This window comes from Gymnoscopelus microlampas (genome assembly GCF_963454915.1).
Source record: "Gymnoscopelus microlampas genome assembly, chromosome: 14".
Classification (NCBI taxonomy): domain Eukaryota; kingdom Metazoa; phylum Chordata; class Actinopteri; order Myctophiformes; family Myctophidae; genus Gymnoscopelus; species Gymnoscopelus microlampas.
The window spans coordinates 51,668,235-51,690,777 of NC_139951.1; the positions used below are offsets into that span (position 1 = coordinate 51,668,235).

At 40.0% G+C, this 22,543-nt stretch overlaps 1 protein-coding gene across 1 annotated transcript in view; it reads left to right on the plus strand.

The window, feature by feature from the left end:
- Nucleotides 1-265: 265 nt before the first annotated feature.
- Nucleotides 266-22,543, plus strand: part of LOC311060302 (uncharacterized protein) — a gene marked incomplete at both ends in the record, with an annotated part of 36,907 nt that continues 14,629 nt past the window's right edge. Inside the window, 3 exons of the mRNA XM_084078439.1 lie at nucleotides 266-269; nucleotides 1,398-1,454; nucleotides 5,070-5,126. Of these exons, the coding sequence (XP_083934565.1) occupies nucleotides 266-269; nucleotides 1,398-1,454; nucleotides 5,070-5,126 (118 nt within the window). The remainder of the gene's footprint in view (nucleotides 270-1,397; nucleotides 1,455-5,069; nucleotides 5,127-22,543) is intronic.

Here is a 22,543-nt window from a genome sequence, read left to right on the forward strand (position 1 = left end):
TACCACTGTGGGGATGTGTGTAAGTTTTGCACTTAGTCGTAAAGCCACACTGGGAGTTGCCCACACCTGTAGTTCCCGTCGGGAATGTCATCCAAAAAGGAGCTTTGTTTTAGTTCGGGCGTATAAGATCTCACCAACTGGTCCCTCAAATTAGGAGGCTGTTTAAAAACAACAGCTGGGGCTTCTTTAAAGACAGTATTGAGTCTGTGGTCCGATTTAATTATTTGCCAATGTTTTGCACTTATTTTTTTTTAAATCAAAGCCCATGGGTGAGTATCTGAGGACACAGAAAGGAGAATTTGCCTTTTGAGGTCTGATTTTAGGTATGAGACATTCCCCTTGCGTCATGGTTTTAAAACGATCAACAGCGACATCAACCCATTCCTGTTTATACCCTCTATCTCTAAATCTGTTGGTCAAGTCAGTGGCCTGTACACTATAGCCAGCATCAGTGCTGCAGACCCTGGTGCCATATGAAACTGACTAATGGGCAGGCTTCTAATCAAATGTGTGGGGTGAAAACTATCCCCTCGAAGTAGAGTATTCCTATCAGTAGGTTTTCGATGCAGGTCTGTCTGTATGGAGTTGTCATTTTTTCATGACCAACACATCCAGAAAACTAATGCTTGTGTCACTGAACTCGATGGTAAATTGCAAATGTTCGTTGGCCGGATTTAAATAGGCATGAAACGATTTAAGAGTTTCTGCCAACCCATCCATAAAATGAACAGGTCATCGATATTAACGCTGATAAAGTAGAATATTGGAATAGTAAGGATTAACAGTAGAGTCTAGAACAAAATGTTGCTCAAAATAACCCATATATAAATGTGCGTAGTTGGGGGCCATTGTGCTGCCCATGGCTGTCCCCTTAGTTTGTAAGAAGTCATTTTTGTAGAGAAAGTCATTTGTAGTCAATACTAATTTGGTGAGCTCAGTGACACAGGCTGTGCTAGGTTTAATAAGAGGATCTCTTTGCCTCAGAAAATGTTGGTGTAAAGGCTGCTAACATCCAACGTGACCAACAGACACTCTGTGGTGGGTACTGTAGGCGCACAGACTTTAATTTGCTAATAAAATCAATCAAATCCCTGGTATAAGAGGGGAGAGAAGTAACCCATGGTTTAAGGCAATAATCAACAAAGGTAGAGACATTAGCACATATCAAAATCAAATGAGCAAGAGCTAAAACAAATAAGTGTATCAAATAAACAAGATCCAATATAACAATAAAACAAGAGCTTGTACAACTAGTTAACAACAAGTAGGCAAGGCGTACTGTGTCTTTTATAGCGCCAGGAGGCCTGATCTGTCCTAACTGTCCTCATGGTGTGTTCTTCATGTTCAGTCTGTGTGAGGTTATGTTGTCCTAACTGTCCTCATGGTGTGTTCTTCAGATAACACCGGGGCAGATGACACCGATGGTGATGATGAAATCTTCCATCTTGTCTTTGGTAAGCATGACAAGAATCCTGACTTTGGAAAGATTTGAACGTTTCAGTCATATCTAACTATTGTACTCAATCCAGTAAACCTCACCCATGATTAACACATTGACCGCCAGAGGTTAATCTCATAATGTACTCACCAGTGCCAACGTTTTATTTTTGTTTGTTGTTTTTTTCACGTCGCCATAGACCTTGTTAAAATCCTTAAAATTGAGCTGCGCACAGTGATCGACGAGGAGAAGAAAACAACAAGGAGAAAATTGAGTTTCAGTTTCGTCATTAGAACAACAAGACACTTTACATGTAGAGCAGAGACCCCACAGTCCATCCTGAACAACAAGACACTTTACATGTAGAGCAGAGACCCCACAGTCCATCCTGAACAACAAGACAATTTACATGTAGAGCAGAGACCCCACAGTCCATCCTGAACAACAAGACACTTTACATGTAGAACAGAGACCCCACAGTCCATCCTGAACAACAAGACACTTTACATGTAGAGCAGAGACCCCACAGTCCATCCTGAACAACAAGACACTTTACATGTAGAACAGAGACCCCACAGTCCATCCTGAACAACAAGACACTTTACATGTAGAGCAGAGACCCCACAGTCCATCCTGAACAACAAGACACTTTACATGTAGAGCAGAGACCCCACAGTCCATCCTGAACAACAAGACAATTTACATGTAGAGCAGAGACCCCACAGTCCATCCTGAACAACAAGACACTTTACATGTAGAACAGAGACCCCACAGTCCATCCTGAACAACAAGACACTTTACATGTAGAGCAGAGACCCCACAGTCCATCCTGAACAACAAGACACTTTACATGTAGAACAGAGACCCCACAGTCCATCCTGAACAACAAGACACTTTACATGTAGAGCAGAGACCCCACAGTCCATCCTGAACAACAAGACACTTTACATGTAGAGCAGAGACCCCACAGTCCATCCTGAACAACAAGACACTTTACATGTAGAGCAGAGACCCCACAGTCCATCCTGAACAACAAGACACTTTACATGTAGAGCAGAAACCCCACAGTCCATCCTGAACAACAAGACACTTTACATGTAGAGTAGAGATCCCACAGTCCATCCTGAGCAAGCAATGTTGCGACAGTGGCAACGAAAAACTCCCTCTTTACTGGAAGAAACGTCAGGCAGACCCTAGGCTCTAGGGTGGGGGCCTTCTGCCTCGACTGTGTGGCCACAGACCACACCACCAGTATCTACAGCACAGACAAGAGGGTTTATCATCATCTTCTCATGTCTCTACTACTGTAATGTACTTAGTTCTGTCCTTCATAAGTAAAGCACTGATAGAGTCACACTACAACTTGTTCAGAGTTTTAACTAAAACCAAGATGAAAAAACATATCACTCCTGTTGGAGCATCTTTACACTGACTCCTGGTAACTTTTAGGATTGATTTTAAATGTGTTTTAAATGTTTTTAAGGCACAATTGTTTATCACATTCATACCTTTCAGATTGCCTGCCCAGATATGTTCTAAATCGTCCCCTGAGGTCATCATGCTGACCTCCAAAAATGTTTTTTTTTTTTTAAAACATGTTGAAGCAGCTTTCTGCTTTTATGGGCCAACGGCCTGGAACAAGCTCCTATTACATATAAGACCATAGCAACCCATTGCATGTATATTCCATTACATATAAGACCATAGCAACCCATTGTTTATTCCATTACATATAAGACCATAGCAACCCATTGCATGTATATTCCATTACATATAAGACCATAGCAACCCATTGCATGTATATTCCATTACATATAAGACCATAGCAACCCATTGCATGTTTATTCCATTACATATAAGACCATAGCAACCCATTGCATGTATATTCCATTACATATAAGACCATAGCAACCCATTGCATGTTTATTCCATTACATATAAGACCATAGCAACCCATTGCATGTATATTCCATTACATATAAGACCATAGCAACCCATTGCATGTTTATTCCATTACATATAAGACCATAGCAACCCATTGCATGTATATTCCATTACATATAAGACCGGCAACGACCATAGATAGATTTAAAGACCCACTTTTTCACTCTTGTTTTTAGTTGATTCCATTGTATGTGTTGTTTTGTTCTTGTTATTTTCCTGTATTGTTTTAATTAGATCTTTGCCTCCTTTTAATTTGTTCTTCATCATGTTTTTCATCTGAATGTTTGTGTTTAATGTTGTGTTCATTTTATTTTGCTTGCATTTCTCTTGTGTTGTTCTTTGTATATCATGAAAGGTGCTGCCTGTACACAAATGAAGTTTATTAGTATTATTATTATTATTTCCACAGGTGAGGACAATGAGGGTCCACCAGACATCACTGCAAAGCAGAGACAGCAGTGTTTTAAAGGGCGGCCATAGCTGAATGGTTAGTGAACCCGTGAATGGTTAGTGGCTGAATGGTTAGTGAGCCCGCCTAGGGAGCCAGAGGCCCTGGTTGCCCCAGGTTCGATTCCTGGCCAGGTCAGCATATGTGTCGATGAAATGAAATTTGTCCCTGAGCAAGACTCTTAACCCCTAATTGCTCACAGGTTCTCATTGGAAACAAGACCGCAAGGACTTTCATGAACGACCTGTTAAAAGGAATTATACTTATCCTATAGAACACCAGCCGCTGCCGGGCTCTGACACACCAGATGAAGAAAGACAGACCCGTAGAGGCAGCTAGACCACACCACTCCCAGGTCCTACAACACATGGGCTCTGAGGTATACAACCTTATCAACTTGTCCAGTGGTTCCCAAACTGGGGGTCGGTACACCCAGGGGACCCCCCAAATGCTTTTGGGGGTTATCTTTAATATGCAACACAGTTTTCTCACTCAACAGTAAACAAACCAACATACAGTATAAGTGTTTACAGGGTATCTGCACCTTTATATTTAGATTACGTAAGAAAGAGGCAAACGTTGTGAAAATAGCCGATTTACAAGCTCACAACACCTCGCAGTGCGAGGCGTTGTGAGCTTGCAGATCTGCTATTTTAAGTGTTTAGGGGGCCTCGCCTCAAGCGCAGTGGTGGAAGAAGTACTCAGATATTTTCCTTAAGTAAAAGTAGCAATACCATGATATAAAAATACTCTTGTTACAAGTAAAAGGCCTGTGTTCAAAATGTTACTGTTGAGTAAAAGTACTAAAGTAGATCTGCTATTTTAGAAAAATCGTGAAAATGTGTGCAAATCTTTGAATATCTAAATCCTAACAGTTTATATTATCATAATATGTTGTTCCAGGGACCCCCAGAAACACAGATCTGAATGAAAAAAAATGTCAGCTTTAAAATATATATTCAAAGATTTACACACTGATATTTTTGAATAGCCAAATAAATCTAAAATGACACAGATGCGTTCGCGGTCTTCAAGGGTTGTATCAAATAAACAAGATCCAATATAACAATAAAACAAGAGCTTGTACAACTAGTTAACAACAAGTAGGCAAGGCGTACTGTGTCTTTTATAGCGCCACCAGGAGGCCTGATCTGTCCTAACTGTCCTCATGGTGTGTTCTTCATGTTCAGTCTGTGTGAGGTTATGTTGTCCTAACTGTCCTCATGGTGTGTTCTTCAGATAACACCGGGGCAGATGACACCGATGGTGATGATGAAATCTTCCATCTTGTCTTTGGTAAGCATGACAAGAATCCTGACTTTGGAAAGATTTGAACGTTTCAGTCATATCTAACTATTGTACTCAATCCAGTAAACCTCACCCATGATTAACACATTGACCGCCAGAGGTTAATCTCATAATGTACTCACCAGTGCCAACGTTTTATTGTTGTTTGTTGTTTTTTTCACGTCGCCATAGACCTTGTTAAAATCCTTAAAATTGAGCTGCGCACAGTGATCGACGAGGAGAAGAAAACAACAAGGAGAAAATTGAGTTTCAGTTTCGTCATTAGAACAACAAGACACTTTACATGTAGAGCAGAGACCCCACAGTCCATCCTGAACAACAAGACACTTTACATGTAGAGCAGAGACCCCACAGTCCATCCTGAACAACAAGACAATTTACATGTAGAGCAGAGACCCCACAGTCCATCCTGAACAACAAGACACTTTACATGTAGAACAGAGACCCCACAGTCCATCCTGAACAACAAGACACTTTACATGTAGAGTAGAGACCCCACAGTCCATCCTGAACAACAAGACACTTTACATGTAGAACAGAGACCCCACAGTCCATCCTGAACAACAAGACACTTTACATGTAGAGCAGAGACCCCACGGTCCATCCTGAACAACAAGACACTTTACATGTAGAGCAGAGACCCCACAGTCCATCCTGAACAACAAGACAATTTACATGTAGAGCAGAGACCCCACAGTCCATCCTGAACAACAAGACACTTTACATGTAGAACAGAGACCCCACAGTCCATCCTGAACAACAAGACACTTTACATGTAGAGCAGAGACCCCACAGTCCATCCTGAACAACAAGACACTTTACATGTAGAACAGAGACCCCACAGTCCATCCTGAACAACAAGACACTTTACATGTAGAGCAGAGACCCCACAGTCCATCCTGAACAACAAGACACTTTACATGTAGAGCAGAGACCCCACAGTCCATCCTGAACAACAAGACACTTTACATGTAGAGCAGAGACCCCACAGTCCACCCTGAACAACAAGACACTTTACATGTAGAGCAGAGACCCCACAGTCCACCCTGAACAACAAGACACTTTACATGTAGAGCAGAGACCCCACAGTCCATCCTGAACAACAAGACACTTTACATGTAGAGCAGAAACCCCACAGTCCATCCTGAACAACAAGACACTTTACATGTAGAGTAGAGATCCCACAGTCCATCCTGAGCAAGCAATGTTGCGACAGTGGCAACGAAAAACTCCCTCTTTACTGGAAGAAACGTCAGGCAGACCCTAGGCTCTAGGGTGGGGGCCTTCTGCCTCGACTGTGTGGCCACAGACCACACCACCAGTATCTACAGCACAGACAAGAGGGTTTATCATCATCTTCTCATGTCTCTACTACTGTAATGTACTTAGTTCTGTCCTTCATAAGTAAAGCACTGATAGAGTCACACTACAACTTGTTCAGAGTTTTAACTAAAACCAAGATGAGAAAACATATCACTCCTGTTGGAGCATCTTTACACTGACTCCTGGTAACTTTTAGGATTGATTTTAAATGTGTTTTAAATGTTTTTAAGGCACAATTGTTTATCACATTCATACCTTTCTGATTGCCTGCCCAGATATGTTCTAAATCGTCCCCTGAGGTCATCTTGCTGACCTCCAAAAATGTTTTTTTTTTTTAAAACATGTTGAAGCAGCTTTCTGCTTTTATGGGCCAACGGCCTGGAACAAGCTCCTATTACATATAAGACCATAGCAACCCATTGCATGTATATTCCATTACATATAAGACCATAGCAACCCATTGTTTATTCCATTACATATAAGACCATAGCAACCCATTGCATGTATATTCCATTACATATAAGACCATAGCAACCCATTGCATGTATATTCCATTACATATAAGACCATAGCAACCCATTGCATGTATATTCCATTACATATAAGACCATAGCAACCCATTGCATGTATATTCCATTACATATAAGACCATAGCAACCCATTGCATGTATATTCCATTACATATAAGACCATAGCAACCCATTGCATGTATATTCCATTACATATAAGACCATAGCAACCCATTGCATGTATATTCCATTACATATAAGACCATAGCAACCCATTGCATGTTTATTCCATTACATATAAGATCATAGCAACCCATTGCATGTTTATTCCATTACATATAAGACCATAGCAACCCATTGCATGTATATTCCATTACATATAAGACCATAGCAACCCATTGTTTATTCCATTACATATAAGACCATAGCAACCCATTGCATGTATATTCCATTACATATAAGACCATAGCAACCCATTGCATGTATATTCCATTACATATAAGACCATAGCAACCCATTGCATGTATATTCCATTACATATAAGACCATAGCAACCCATTGCATGTATATTCCATTACATATAAGACCATAGCAACCCATTGCATGTTTATTCCATTACATATAAGATCATAGCAACCCATTGCATGTTTATTCCATTACATATAAGACCATAGCAACCCATTGCATGTATATTCCATTACATATAAGACCATAGCAACCCATTGCATGTATATTCCATTACATATAAGACCGGCAACGACCATAGATAGATTTAAAGACCCACTTTTTCACTCTTGTTTTTAGTTGATTCCATTGTATGTGTTGTTTTGTTCTTGTTATTTTCCTGTATTGTTTTAATTAGATCTTTGCCTCCTTTTAATTTGTTCTTCATCATGTTTTTCATCTGAATGTTTGTGTTTAATGTTGTGTTCATTTTATTTTGCTTGCATTTCTCTTGTGTTGTTCTTTGTATATCATGAAAGGTGCTGCCTGTACACAAATGAAGTTTATTAGTATTATTATTATTATTTCCACAGGTGAGGACAATGAGGGTCCACCAGACATCACTGCAAAGCAGAGACAGCAGTGTTTTAAAGGGCGGCCATAGCTGAATGGTTAGTGAACCCGTGAATGGTTAGTGGCTGAATGGTTAGTGAGCCCGCCTAGGGAGCCAGAGGCCCTGGTTGCCCCAGGTTCGATTCCTGGCCAGGTCAGCATATGTGTCGATGAAATGAAATTTGTCCCTGAGCAAGACTCTTAACCCCTAATTGCTCACAGGTTCTCATTGGAAACAAGACCGCAAGGACTTTCATGAACGACCTGTTAAAAGGAATTATACTTATCCTATAGAACACCAGCCGCTGCCGGGCTCTGACACACCAGATGAAGAAAGACAGACCGGTAGAGGCAGCTAGACCACACCACTCCCAGGTCCTACAACACATGGGCTCTGAGGTATACAACCTTATCAACTTGTCCAGTGGTTCCCAAACTGGGGGTCGGTACACCCAGGGGACCCCCCAAATGCTTTTGGGGGTTATCTTTAATATGCAACACAGTTTTCTCACTCAACAGTAAACAAACCAACATACAGTATAAGTGTTTACAGGGTATCTGCACCTTTATATTTAGATTACGTAAGAAAGAGGCAAACGTTGTGAAAATAGCCGATTTACAAGCTCACAACACCTCGCAGTGCGAGGCGTTGTGAGCTTGCAGATCTGCTATTTTAAGTGTTTAGGGGGCCTCGCCTCAAGCGCAGTGGTGGAAGAAGTACTCAGATATTTTCCTTAAGTAAAAGTAGCAATACCATGATATAAAAATACTCTTGTTACAAGTAAAAGGCCTGTGTTCAAAATGTTACTGTTGAGTAAAAGTACTAAAGTAGATCTGCTATTTTAGAAAAATCGTGAAAATGTGTGCAAATCTTTGAATATCTAAATCCTAACAGTTTATATTATCATAATATGTTGTTCCAGGGACCCCCAGAAACACAGATCTGAATGAAAAAAAATGTCAGCTTTAAAATATATATTCAAAGATTTACACACTGATATTTTTGAATAGCCAAATAAATCTAAAATGACACAGATGCGTTCGCGGTCTTCAAGGGTTAAAAGACTCTTATGAGAAACAAATCATTACATTTACATCACATTACATTATTACACGGCTTGGTTGAATGCTCGATTCTGATTGGTCAGTCATCGGTCATTATTTCTGGATAATGACCGATGAGCTCCATAACGGACCGCTGTGTAATCAGAGACTTAGAACACCTGCTCGTGCCAACCTGCGCTGCTTGGTTTTACCCTTCTTCGCCTCGGTGCATACCCTGCCGGGCTTCAAATTTCAATAATGACCACCTCCCCATGCATTATCCCTTGCTTACATTACATTACATTACATTACAGTCATTAATCAGACGCTTTTATCCAAAGAGACTTACAATAAGTGCATTCAACATAGGTAGGGAACTAAACTACTAATCACCAGAAGTCTGAAGTGCATTTTCTTCTAAAACAAGCAACTAAGAATATACCTAGTGCTAAGGTAAAAGTGTAATATATCAGATACATACTTTCTAACAGATGAGACACATAGGAACATCAAATGAGCACGAGATAAAACACATAAGTGTATCGACTAAACAAGATCCAATAAAACAATAAAATCAGTGAAATGAAGATGTATAAACTCTGTAGCCACACCCTGGATTATAAACATGAATGTGTGTTTACTCCTGGACATTCACAGACAGCCATAGACCTGTTTGGAACCTCAGCCTCCATGATGGATCTGAGTTGAGGTTCAGCTTCATAGGCTGCTGGCAGAGTGTTGGACACCGTAGAGCGGTGGCCAACCTTACCGTACCCATTTATACCCAACACTCCCTGCTGACAGGTTCTGTAGGATTACGTTCACCCTCCCCCCGAACATGGGCCAATAGGCTCTATGCACAGCAGCCATATGACATTCACAGGTGTTACCAATGATACTAATGAAGGCTCTGGTCAAACTGGTCAAACAGAGTCAGGGTGCTGACTCACTGGAAACACTCTGCTACACCAGGGGGTCTAAAATGTGGGGTCCAGGGACCCTCATGGTTCCTTAAGGGGTTTCCAAATAGTCCCTTACAGGTTTGTAACTCTGAGAGTGTACAAATGGACCCGTAAGGGTGCATTTGTACACTCAGAGTTCTGGGGGTTGTCGGAATTGAAACATCAGAGAACCACTGTGCTCCACTAAATGGAACAGAGCCTTCATTAGAACCACTGTGTTACACTAAATGGAACAGAGCCTTCATTAGAACCACTGTGTTACACTAAATGGAACAGAGCCTTCATTAGAACCACTGTGCTACACTAAATGGAACAGAGCCTTCATTAGTACCACTGTGCTATACTAAATGGAACAGAGCCTTCATTAGAACCACTGTGCTACACTAAATGGAACAGAGCCTTCATTAGAACCACTGTGTTACACTAAATGGAACAGAGCCTTCATTAGAACCACTGTGCTACACGGAATGGAACAGAGCCTTCATTAGAACCACTGTGTTACACTAAATGGAACAGAGCCTTCATTAGAACCACTGTGCTACACGGAATGGAACAGAGCCTTCATTAGAACCACTGTGCTACACTAAATGGAACAGAGCCTTCATTAGAACCACTGTGCTACACTAAATGGAACAGAGCCTTCATTAGAACCACTGTGTTACACTAAATGGATCAGAGCCTTCATTAGAACCACTGTGTTACACTAAATGGAACAGAGCCTTCATTATAACCACTGTGTTACACTAAATGGAACAGAGCCTTCATTAGAACCACTGTGCTACACTAAATGGAACAGAGCCTTCATTAGAACCACTGTGTTACACTAAATGGAACAGAGCCTTCATTAGAACCACTGTGCTACACTAAATGGATCAGAGCCTTCATTAGAACCACTGTGTTACACTAAATGGAACATAGCCTTCATTATAACCACTGTGTTACACTAAATGGAACAGAGCCTTCATTAGAACCACTGTGCTACACTAAATGGAACAGAGCCTTCATTAGAACCACTGTGTTACACTAAATGGAACAGAGCCTTCATTAGAACCACTGTGTTACACTAAATGGAACAGAGCCTTCATTAGAACCACTGTGTTACACTAAATGGAACAGAGCCTTCATTAGAACCACTGTGTTACACTAAATGGAACAGAGCCTTCATTAGAACCACTGTGTTACACTAAATGGAACAGAGCCTTCATTAGAACCACTGTGCTCCACTAAATGGAACAGAGCCTTCATTAGTATCATTGGTAACACGTGTGAAGGAAGTGATAATTTGGCTGCTGTGCATAGAGCCTATATTGTGCTCGTGTTGGCGCTGGACAAAACCGGATGCACCACGGGGGTGGATTCGAACCCACAACCTCCGCGGGGGAGTTGGGCCGGCACTTTTCCACTGCTGCACCCCAGAGCCTGTTGCAGCATTTGTGACTATAATGCCTAATATATAGAATAGAATAGAATAGACTTTATTTGCACAAGTGCATAGGACATTTTGGAGCTCAGCTCCCAGGGTCAGCATTTTAAAAAGAAGAGAAAACATACAGTACATCCTACAATCCTACATATATCCTACCACACTCCCTAAAGACAAATATCAAATATAATAAATAAGCACTTCATAGTCTAAAAACAACTCATATAATGTAATGTAATGTAATGTATCACTACCCTTTTGATGAACGTCTACCTTTGCTTACCTTTGTCCAGAGATAACAGAGGGTGTACTGTATAATTAAATGTACTTAAACCCCCGAGTCCCACAGATGTGTCTGGAACAACCTCCCATTACATATAAGACAGACAACGACCAAAGAAAGCTTTAATAACAAGCTCAAGACTCACTGTTTCACTCTTGTTTTTAGTTGATTCCATTGTATTTGTTGTTTTATTCTTGTTATTTTCCTGTATTGTTTTAATTAGATCTTTGTCTCCTTTTGATTTGTTCTTCATCATGTTTTCATCTTAATGTTTGTGTTGTTTAATGTTGTGTTCATTTTATTTTGCTTGCATTTCTCTTTTGTTGTTCTTTTTATATATAAAGCCCTTTGTGCTGCATGTGATGTGATGAAAGGTGCTTCCTGTATACTAATAAACTTTATTATTATAATCATTATTTCCACAGGTGATGAGGATCCACCAGACATCACTGTAAAGCAGAGACAGTAGAACTACCAGCTGCTACAGGCCTCTAACACACCACAGATCAACCAGATGAAGAAACAACCGACCCGCAGAGGAGACAGTTAGACCACACCACTCCCAGGTCCTACAACACATCGGGTCTGAGGTATACAACTTAATCAAGTGGTTCCCAAACTGGGGGTCTGTACACCCAGGGGGCCCAACTAATGATTTAGGGGTTTATCTTTAATGTTGTCACTCAACAGTAAACAAACCAACATACAGTATAAGTGTTTACAGGGTATCTGCACCTTTATATTTAGATTACGTAAGAAAGAGGCAAATGTTGTGAAAATAGCAGATCTACAAGCTCACAACGCCTCGCAGTGTGAGGCGTTGTGAGCTTGTAGATCTGCTATTTTCACAATGTTTATCTGTGGAACCGAGTCAAGTATAATGCCTCAACTCCCCAGTTCAAATATGATTATTTATCGTCGTGTCCTGAAACAGTATGTGAACCCTTGGAGTACACTAGAGGTTTCTCTCCTATCTAAAGGTTTATCATTTGTATCGTTCTCCAGAGATAACTCGTTTAACAACGAGAACCGTGATAATGTCCCATTCAATAGTCTGTAAAACGTGAAAATGTCTCATTCAATGCATTGATAGCATTAGAAGCCGGTGCCAGGCTATGAACCAGAGATAATATACACACAGCAATGTCTCAGCCACCGTCTAAGAGAAAGACTCATTCAAAGCAAACTTTTAGTTTCAGCTCCTATGATTCATGGCATTCCTTGAATTTGTATTAGTTTAAAAAGACTAAAACTAAGCTAAAAAACATTTCCTATACAAACATGTTTCCTACTTCAAGGTAAAATAAAATGTGCGCTGTGTGCGTGTGCAGTGTGCGGTGTGTGTGTGACGTCATTAACATGCTGTTCTGCCGGGGGAAAAAAATCATCAATACATCCTCTGTGGATATTGTCCAGAGACTGAACTAACTAACACTAACTAACACTAACTAAGTGACTAACAGAGTGTTAGTTATTAGTGATGCTTCATCATGTGGATGTTGTCCAGAGACTGAACTAACACTAACTAAGTGACTGAGTGTTAGTTATTAGTGATGCTTCATCATGTGGATGTTGTCCAGAGACTGAAGACCAAGAGTTTATTTGTCCTGTTTTTAACCCTTGTGTTGCCATGTTCTGCAGAATGCAATTATAGAGCAAGATGATCCATTCCACACAATAATGTGTCGGTTAATACAAAACACCTTTTTGTTATAGAGTTTTAACCAAAACCAAGATGAGAGAACATGTTACTCTAGTTTTATCATCATTAAACTGGCTCCAGGTTACTTTTAGGATAGATTTTAAAATAGTACAACAAGCTACCATCACATATAAGACAGACAACAACCATAGATATCTTATAAGACCCACTGTTTCACTCTTTCTTTTAGTCCATTACATTTTATGTGTTGTTTTGTTCTTGTTATTTTCCTTTTATATTCCATATATTTGAGTACTTTTTCCACTATTGGTGTATATCAGGGGTGTCAATTGAGTATAGCAAGGCTCCATGGGGAGCCTTGGGGAATAAAATCATGAATGTATCTATGTCTACAGCATTGATTATTATGTTATTGAATTACTGTAAAATAACTACAAATGCAAATTAGAACAAAATGATGGCTTTCACATGGTATTATATTCTCCGCAAAACTTGTATTCCCCCTATCTTGACAAATGGTATATTCCCCGGTTCAGTAGGTCAGCACAGGTGCAATGCATTATTGTTAATTAGCAGCAGTAGAAGGTTTTTCTAGTCAGTGCCACTGTTTGACAGTTCATCTTAAGGTAAGACGGCACTTGTCTTTCTTATTTGTTTTGCTTCCTTGTTGTGTATGTCTGTGTGCCATCAGATGTGTATATGATCACTTTTAAGGCATTATAGGCTTAGGTTACTGCTGGCTTATTCTCTTATATAATTTGTATTTGGTGCGTTTGGAGTGAAACTGCTCTGGTCTGTCACTGGTCTGTTCATGTGATACTGTTGTGTTTTGTTGTTGCATAGTAGGCTAATGCATTGGTTCTCAAAGTGGGGTCCGGGGACCCCCAGGGGTACTTGGAGGGGGTTCCAGGGGGTCCCCAGCTAAATGATGGATAGGAACCAAATGGACCCTTATGGGTCTGTAACTCTGAGAGTGAAATCAACATTGATTTTACTATATAAATTGGGGTCCCAGAGATAGAAATGCCATTAAATGGGGGTCCGTAGCCTAATGTATGTGAAACTGGGGGTCCTTGAAATTAAAATGGTTGAGAATCACTGTTAGAGAGCCGTAGAAATCTTCTCTTATGGGGGTCCCTTGGCTTATCTTTTCAAATGGGGGTCCGCGGGCTAAAATTTGGGGGTCCTTGACATGAAAAAGTTTGAGAACCACTGGGCTACATACTCAGGTTCAGAAGTACATTATGTGACTGTGTTCTCGTTCACACATTAATGAGCTCAAACTCGGGAGACTTGGGCGCACGGCGACACTAATCGTCCACACATGCACGCCCAACCAACCACGCACGCACAACCACGCACGCACAGGCACTTGCCTGGAAGGCCTTGTATTGAATGAGAATCTGACATGGAAGATACCGTAAATCCTCTAATAGTGACCTCTATTCCAGTGGTTCTCAAACTTTTTCATGTCAAGGACCCCCAAATTGACTCTTATTAGCCCGCGGACCCCCATTTCAAAAGATAAGCCAGGGACCCCAATAAGAGAAGGTTTATACGGCTTTCTAGCAGTGATTCTCAACCATTTTAATGTCAAGGACCCCCAGTTTGACATGCATTAGGCTACGGACCCCCATTTAATGGCATTTATATCTCTGGGACCCCAATTTATATTATAAAAATCAATGTTAATTTAACTCTGAGAGTGTACAAATGGAACGGGTCCATTTGGTTCCATTTGTACACTCTCTGAGTTACAGCACCAAGGGTCCATTTGGTTCCTATCCATCATTTAGCTGGGGGCCCCCTGGAACCGCCTCAAGTACCCCTGGGGGTCCCCGGACACCACTTTGAGAACCAATGCTCTATTCAATTAAAAAACGTTTCTATTAATGACTAATGTTAATTAATCACTTAATTATTTAGGGGTGACTTAGCAGGATGCATTAAGGTTTAATGCATCCTGCAGCAGCTATATTAATTCATGACCAACTGAAAATAATTGATGCGTCAAATTATTTTACACTCCCCCAGGTGCTGATAGCCTCCCACCTGCCCTCCTATGAGCTCAGGCACAACCAGGTGGCCTACACTTGACGGACAGCACTTCAAACTCAGGGTGGAGCGACAGCACTCATAGGTATGGTATGAGCTCAAGCATGTGGGCGACCTCAATCACTCTGCTGGGACAGATTTGACAAATTTAAGTGAAGGCCTCACCCAAGTAATGCCATCTTTTTAACTTTAAAGGGTCTACACCATGAATTTTAACTTTTTCTTCATTTTTGTGTGTTTTTGGTCTCCCCCACCTCTCTTCTGTTCCAACAAATACCCGACTTCGAGCATGCAGGCTTTCATAGGCTATCTGTGTTTTTTATGTAAAGTGGTCTGAAAACAGTCCGTCAGATTTGTTCCCCCACCCTACGTCACGTCTGGGAACAATTCCTCCCGTTTTTCAGTTCTAACCAACAAAAAAAAAATCCCCCCAAAAAAAAAACATTTTTTTTTTCATTTTTTTTTTTTTTAATTTTTTTTCTTATTTTTGTTTTTTACTTTTTCCACACAGAACCAGGACATAACATGCATACAAACTGGCTCAATAGCGCCCCGTGCCAAACAGGACAATGTGGTATTGCAGGTGAAAGTGCTTTATAAGCCAGAGAGAAGTTAGTTGGAATGAGTATATCTGAGGCTTGATTTAGGCTCAAACCTTTTGAAAAACGTTTGAGGGACATAAACAATATGATATCAAATATTATTATTATTTTTTAAATTCATGGTGTAGCTCCTTTAACCTGGTTACTAAAAGTTTTATGAGATTGCAATTTCATTTGCGATAAACCAATGGTATGTTGTAATGCAAATGAGCTGAAAGTAGTGGCAGTATAACTATGATCTATGGTCTCTTCACTTGACTCTACAGATGTACAGATATTTCCAGACATTCTGACATTCTGCATTTGGGCAAGGCCCGTTCTCCCGCTCTGCAATACAGACACGACACCCGGCCAGGCGTTTGGAGCAGGAGGACAGCATGGGCTGTATCATTGGTTCTATTTAGAAAAAGAAAGAAAAAATACACGCAAGAAAAACACACATTTTATCATTTATCATTGATATTATACACACATTTTTCAGTGTCCACACCAGCCATAACTGGTGTGGACTACTCTAGGTGGACAAATGTCCGTCTTGTGACATGATGTCATCAATAGATACAATTTTGGTTTGATAAAAAGTTGGGTTTGAAAATCAGACATTTATCTATGCTAGTATAGATAGCTGACTCCATTCATATTTGTTGAATGATTTTTGATTCTCTTTGTTTTATTTCCTGAAAAGCAAAGTCTTAACATTTTATTTACTTGTCTCTCAATCCATATTTTTTTCTTTTACGTCAAAATTTTATATACGGTCAATATATTTTAACCGTTCAAGCCAGTTGTCACAACACTAATTCCAATACTATATTGGATTATTACTGTGTTACCGATGCAAAATGGAAACAATACCTCTGCAGAGTAGGCAGGCATTTTGCCTGTGGTTCCACCAGCTCCTGGGTAGCAGACACTACACCTTGAATTTTCTGTGTGACCTATTGCAGGCCTTGAGCTCCATCTAGAAGGTCGCCCACATGCTGCCTCAGGGACTGCAGTTCGGACGGCTCAGTTCTGGAACTGAGACATTTCACAAATCATTAGCAGATCAAGTTTAAGCTTTGAGAACAAACATTCTGGAGTGAAAAACAGGTGAAGCAGGATTATAGTGCATACTTAAGCACTTGACAGACTTAATGCTGCTGTGAAAAAACTGAAAATACAATCTTAGGCCTACTGCATGCCTTATGGTTTAAGTTGCATTGCACAGCCATCAGTTTGTAAGCAAGAAATATCCCTGATATTAGACATAGAGGAACAATTTCTCTTATTGATGGAGTGATTCAAATTCAACAGCTAAAAACTCACTCAACAGTAGCTCTCACTCTCGATAAAGCAACTGTTAATTAAAAAAAAAAGATATTTTGTTTTACAATACCCGACTCTGTCTTTCGCACCACTACCTGAAGGCCGTTTCATCCACAGCCAGCACCTTCCTGGCATTTTTGCTTCCAGTAGCTGGACCCTACATTGAGAATAATGCAGAGTCAAGCTAGCACATTTAAGAAGGTGCTCATTTACTAATGACACTAATTTCAGATCATTTTAATTACAACATTCAGCAATGCATATATGAGCACAAATGACATGAGGATTGACCTGTAAAACAAACAATAGTTAAGTAAGCCAAGCTAAGACAACATGTAGTCTACACTGCAGTGAATCATGTTGTCTAGCGACAGACCAAAGTGAGACTTATGCACTTGACAGACTTTATGCTGCAGTGACAAACATGGGATTAAACTAACGCATTAAAGTAACTGTTTTCCTGTTCTCTGTTATACATTATAGTTCCTAAGTACAGTAACCAGGTTAAAGTTACTAAAGTTTAAAAAATGGCATTACTTGGATGAGGCCTTCACTGAAATCTGTCATGCACGTCCCAGCAGAGTGATTCAAATTCAACAGCTAAGAAGTATCAAAGTAGCTCTCTCACTCGATAAAGCATATGTTAATTCCAAATATTAACACCTCAGTCTACAGTCTTTCTATGCTTATGTGTTCACTAATGATTATTTGTCCTAGTGTCTATGCTGACCTGGTCTTGGCTAGACACCTGTCACTCCCCTTCTCTAGATTAGAGCCTGACACTATAAAGAGGAGCTGTAGCCAGCTCTCGGCTATTCCCCCCCAGCACCCCAGCAGAGCACAAGAGTTTATTGGTTCCCTTGACTATTTGTACTTTCTTTATTTCAGTTACGATGGGCTGATTGTAATAATAATAATAATAAACTTTATTTGTATAGCACCTTTCATGACATGAAATGCAGCGCAAAGTGCTTTACAGAGCAAGAATACAGTTACAGTTACAACCAATTTAACAATAAAGCAAACAAAAATAAAATGAAATAAAAGCAAAAGCATAAAACAACATTAAAATAGGCAATACAGTGAGGACTTAAAAATCAACCAAAGAATCAGCTAAAAGCAAGAGTGAAGAAATAGGTCTTGAGCTGTGCTTTAAAGCTATCGACAGAGGCTGCCTGTCTTAGGTGTAATGGGAGTTTATTCCACACTGTTGGTCCGTAAAAGCAGAATGCTGCTTCACCGTATTTTTTATGTCATTGTAGGCACCTCGAGCAGGTCAGCACTTGAAGACCTGAGGGGCCGGTTTGGAACATATCTCTCTAGGCAGTCATAGAGGTAGGAAGGTGCCAGACAAAAGCTATATAAGTGTTTTTAATGTTTGGTATGATTTTCGTTATTGGTTACTTTGTACTTTGTCTTTTGGTAGTTCATGGGAGTCTGGTGAAAGGACACAATTGTAACTTTAATTAGAAATATAAATAAAGATTCTTTATTTAACTGCTGTCCCTTCAGACTCAGTGATTTCATTTCCCATAGAGTGTGAGGACGTAGTCTTCTTCGTTTGCCACCTTCACCTTCTTGACGATGACAGGGAGTACTGCTTCTGCTTCGACAAAAGATTAACATGTATTTGTCCACAGACCCCCATCTGATAAGATTTGGTTTTAAATATACTTATTTTCAGGTTTGTGTGTGATTGTGTGCTAACAATGTGTGTTAACATAATTTATACACTAGTCTTGACTTTCTGTTCTGATTCAGATTACACAAACTAGGTATACCACCTGTTTGATGAATGTAACCGATATAGGGTGATGAGTTAAACAAAGGGGCTTTGAGGAATGTTCAGGATGATCTTATACAAGACCATAGATGTAATATAGTTGGATGATTACATTATATGATAAGATGGCGGACAAGTTTCAAATAACTTGATCATTGAGAGACAAATCCTTTAAGGTGTGCATCTTTTTTGGAAGCATATATTCATTCTGTAGATTTATTATTCACTGTAACACCTAATTCAAGGGCACAGAAATGTGGCAGTCATAGGGGTCTTAAACGTTTTCAGGCCAGGGACCCCCGTTGGGGGGTGGTACAGCATATATTGTATAATGCAGGGGTCTTCAACGTTTTCAGGCGTTTTCAGATATACTTTTGCTGCTCTTTTCTCCCTCTACACCTATAACTCTTTGCCAAAAATAGCCGATCTACAAGCTCACAACGCCTCGCACTGCGAGGCGTTGTGAGCTTGTAGATCTGCTATTTTTGGCTAAAGTTCTCCTCAGAAAAGGGATGCTAGGGTTCAAGTGGTTAATATAAAAAAAGAAAAATCATATCACACAAAGATTTGGCGGACCCCTGTAGTAACTCTGAGGACCCCCTAGGGGTCCTGGACCCCCTGTTGAAGATCCCTGGTATAATGTATAACATTGTGTTTCATATGTATAGACATACGTACCATGTTGTGCATTCAAGCTATTCAAATAATAGATTAATATATTCATTCATATCCACTGCCATTAGTAAACATACTTTACTAACTGAGAAGAATGTAATACTATCAACAATCTACCACACTTTAAGTATATTTTGATGCCGATACTTTTGTACTTTTACTCAAGTAAATTTTCATTACCAGACTTGTACTACAATTGCAGTATTGATATAATTGATTCATTGATATTCATTGTTAAATAAATATTACAATGTATGTCTATTATTATTATTATTATTATTATTATTATTATTATTATTATTACCCTTATTATTATTATTGCTGTTATATATTTCGCTAACTTCTTCTCTTTAACTTTTAAATGAGTGAAATGACGTTTGCATTGAAAACAAATGTATCTATTTTTGGTTCGTGCACATGTGCGTGCTTGTAATAGTGTGTGTGTGTGTGTGTGTGTGTGTGTGTGTGTGTGTGTGTGTGTGTGTGTGTGTGTGTGTGTGTGTGTGTGTGTGTGTGTGTGTGTGTGTGTGTGTGTGGGGAGGGGGGGGGCTTGTGTCGTGTTTGTGTGTGCACGTCATAGAGCTGTTTGGGTTACGCGAGAGGGCATTCCCGGGGATGCCCTCTTGCATGTACGCATGTCTGCTTGTCAGACCAATCACAGCCCTTGCTGTGTTGTCCCTCCCTTTAACTACGCTGCTCTTGCAGAGCTCGGCTCAGTTCTCAAGGTTTCCAGCGGATGCAAGGTCCCTCGATACTAGGTCTCTCCGGTCGATGATAGATTACTATTGGAAACTGTTCTACTTGATTTCGGTTCATATATCACGGATCTACTTTAATTTCGTCGTCTTTTGTCCAAGGTGAGTAATATTACTTGATATATACTTTTCTCCCGCCTTTATTACTTTATTTTTATTTTTTCCCGCCTTTTTTGGACTACATGAACGTTCAGATTTCAAACACAGTTTTTAATCCATGGCCACGGATGTTATGATTATGTACGGGCCCTCAGAAGTAGCTGTATCTTCCGTATTGTTCAATAAAAACGCATCTTAATCCGATCGGTGGCCATTTGCTCATAGCTGGCTCCACTCTATCAGAGTGCAGTACACCTACCAACCGATGGGTAATGCAGTTGAAAGCATGGCGGACATGCTGAGAAAATGGCCACCGATCGGATTAAAATGCTTTTTATTGAACAATACTGAAGATACAGTTACTTCTGAGGGCTCGAACAGAATCGTCACATCCGTGGCCGTGAGGTGAGAACTTTATATTTGAAATTTGAACGTTTATGTACATGTACGGGCCTTAAATGAATTAAGTGCAAACGCCAGGTTACGTTTGTTTCAGGCCCCAGGACTCTGTTGGTTTGTTTATAAACTTACGTCACAATCGACCTGTCCATAACAATTCATTATACAACGCAGAATGCCAGCTTTTAATCAACATTGCATTTGTTATATCTTGTCTGTTAAAAATTGAGCTTGTAGATCTGCTAAAACTAACTTTAAGCAGCAACGATTGCTCTGAAACTGGGTTAAAAACAAAAGGGACTAGTCAGCTAGGCTAACCAGTGCTAACGGCTATAAAAGTATGCTTACAACTTCCGCATGGCAGTGACGTAAATGATTACATTATCAACAGTATTGCTATCATGTTTATGTATTTACCAGGGACACAGTGCACATTAATCAACATGTTGGTTTTCACATCCGTGTAATGAACCAGAGTTAGCCAGAAGCTAGCTTTCATCTGTAGTCCCTGAGCAGGCTGTTAAAAGTGCTGATATAACTATCCATACATAAACGGTTGTATTAATAATACCATACAAGACCAGTAGACATAGTACAGGAGACAGAACAATTATATTGTATATGTTGGTGGACTTTACTGAGACAATGGCAAACAACGTGGCTTTGACTCAGTATAGAGTAACATGAGTTTAACTCTAGAAGGAGATGCTGTTGTAATTTGACTGTTTTACTAGCAGTAAATAGACATTCATTTGACGCACTGTTTGGTTCAACAAGTGTTTATCTGTACCGAGCATTGTACTGGGTTGACTAATGTTAGAGGACGCCGTGGCTTTGGGGTTGTTTAAATTAACCTTGTTGCTTGTTTCTCTCGCTGAACCTGGCAACTGCCATGTCAATAGCAGATCTACAAGCTCACAACGCGTCGCGCTGCGAGCTTGTAGATCGGCTATTTTCAAATAGACTATGTATAAAATAAGGCTAAAGTGGTTAAGGTATGTTTTATAATGTAATAATTTATATCTTAAAAGTAACTAGTAACTAAAGTTTTCAAATAATTGTAGTGGAGTAAAAGTACAATATTTGCCTCTGAGATGTAGTGGAGTAGAAGTAAAAGTATTGGAAAAGGCCGCGGACCCCCATCAAAATATTTTGTTCCAGGGACCCCCCAGAAGCAACGATTTGAGTTAAAAATGTTCGCTTTAAAAATATATGTATTCAAAGATTTGCACACATTTTCACGATTTTTCAAAAATAGCAGATCTACAAGCTCATAGCGCGGCACTCGGTGCCGCGCTATGAGCTTGTATATCTGCTATTTTTGAATAGCCCAAAGTGTAAAATAATGCTTTTTAGCTCAAATCTAAAAATGACACAGTTCCAGGTCTCAATGGGTTAACCAATTCAACCACATGAATCCTAGCGTCCCTATTCGGGGCTTGTCGTAATAGGCAAACATTCAGTGA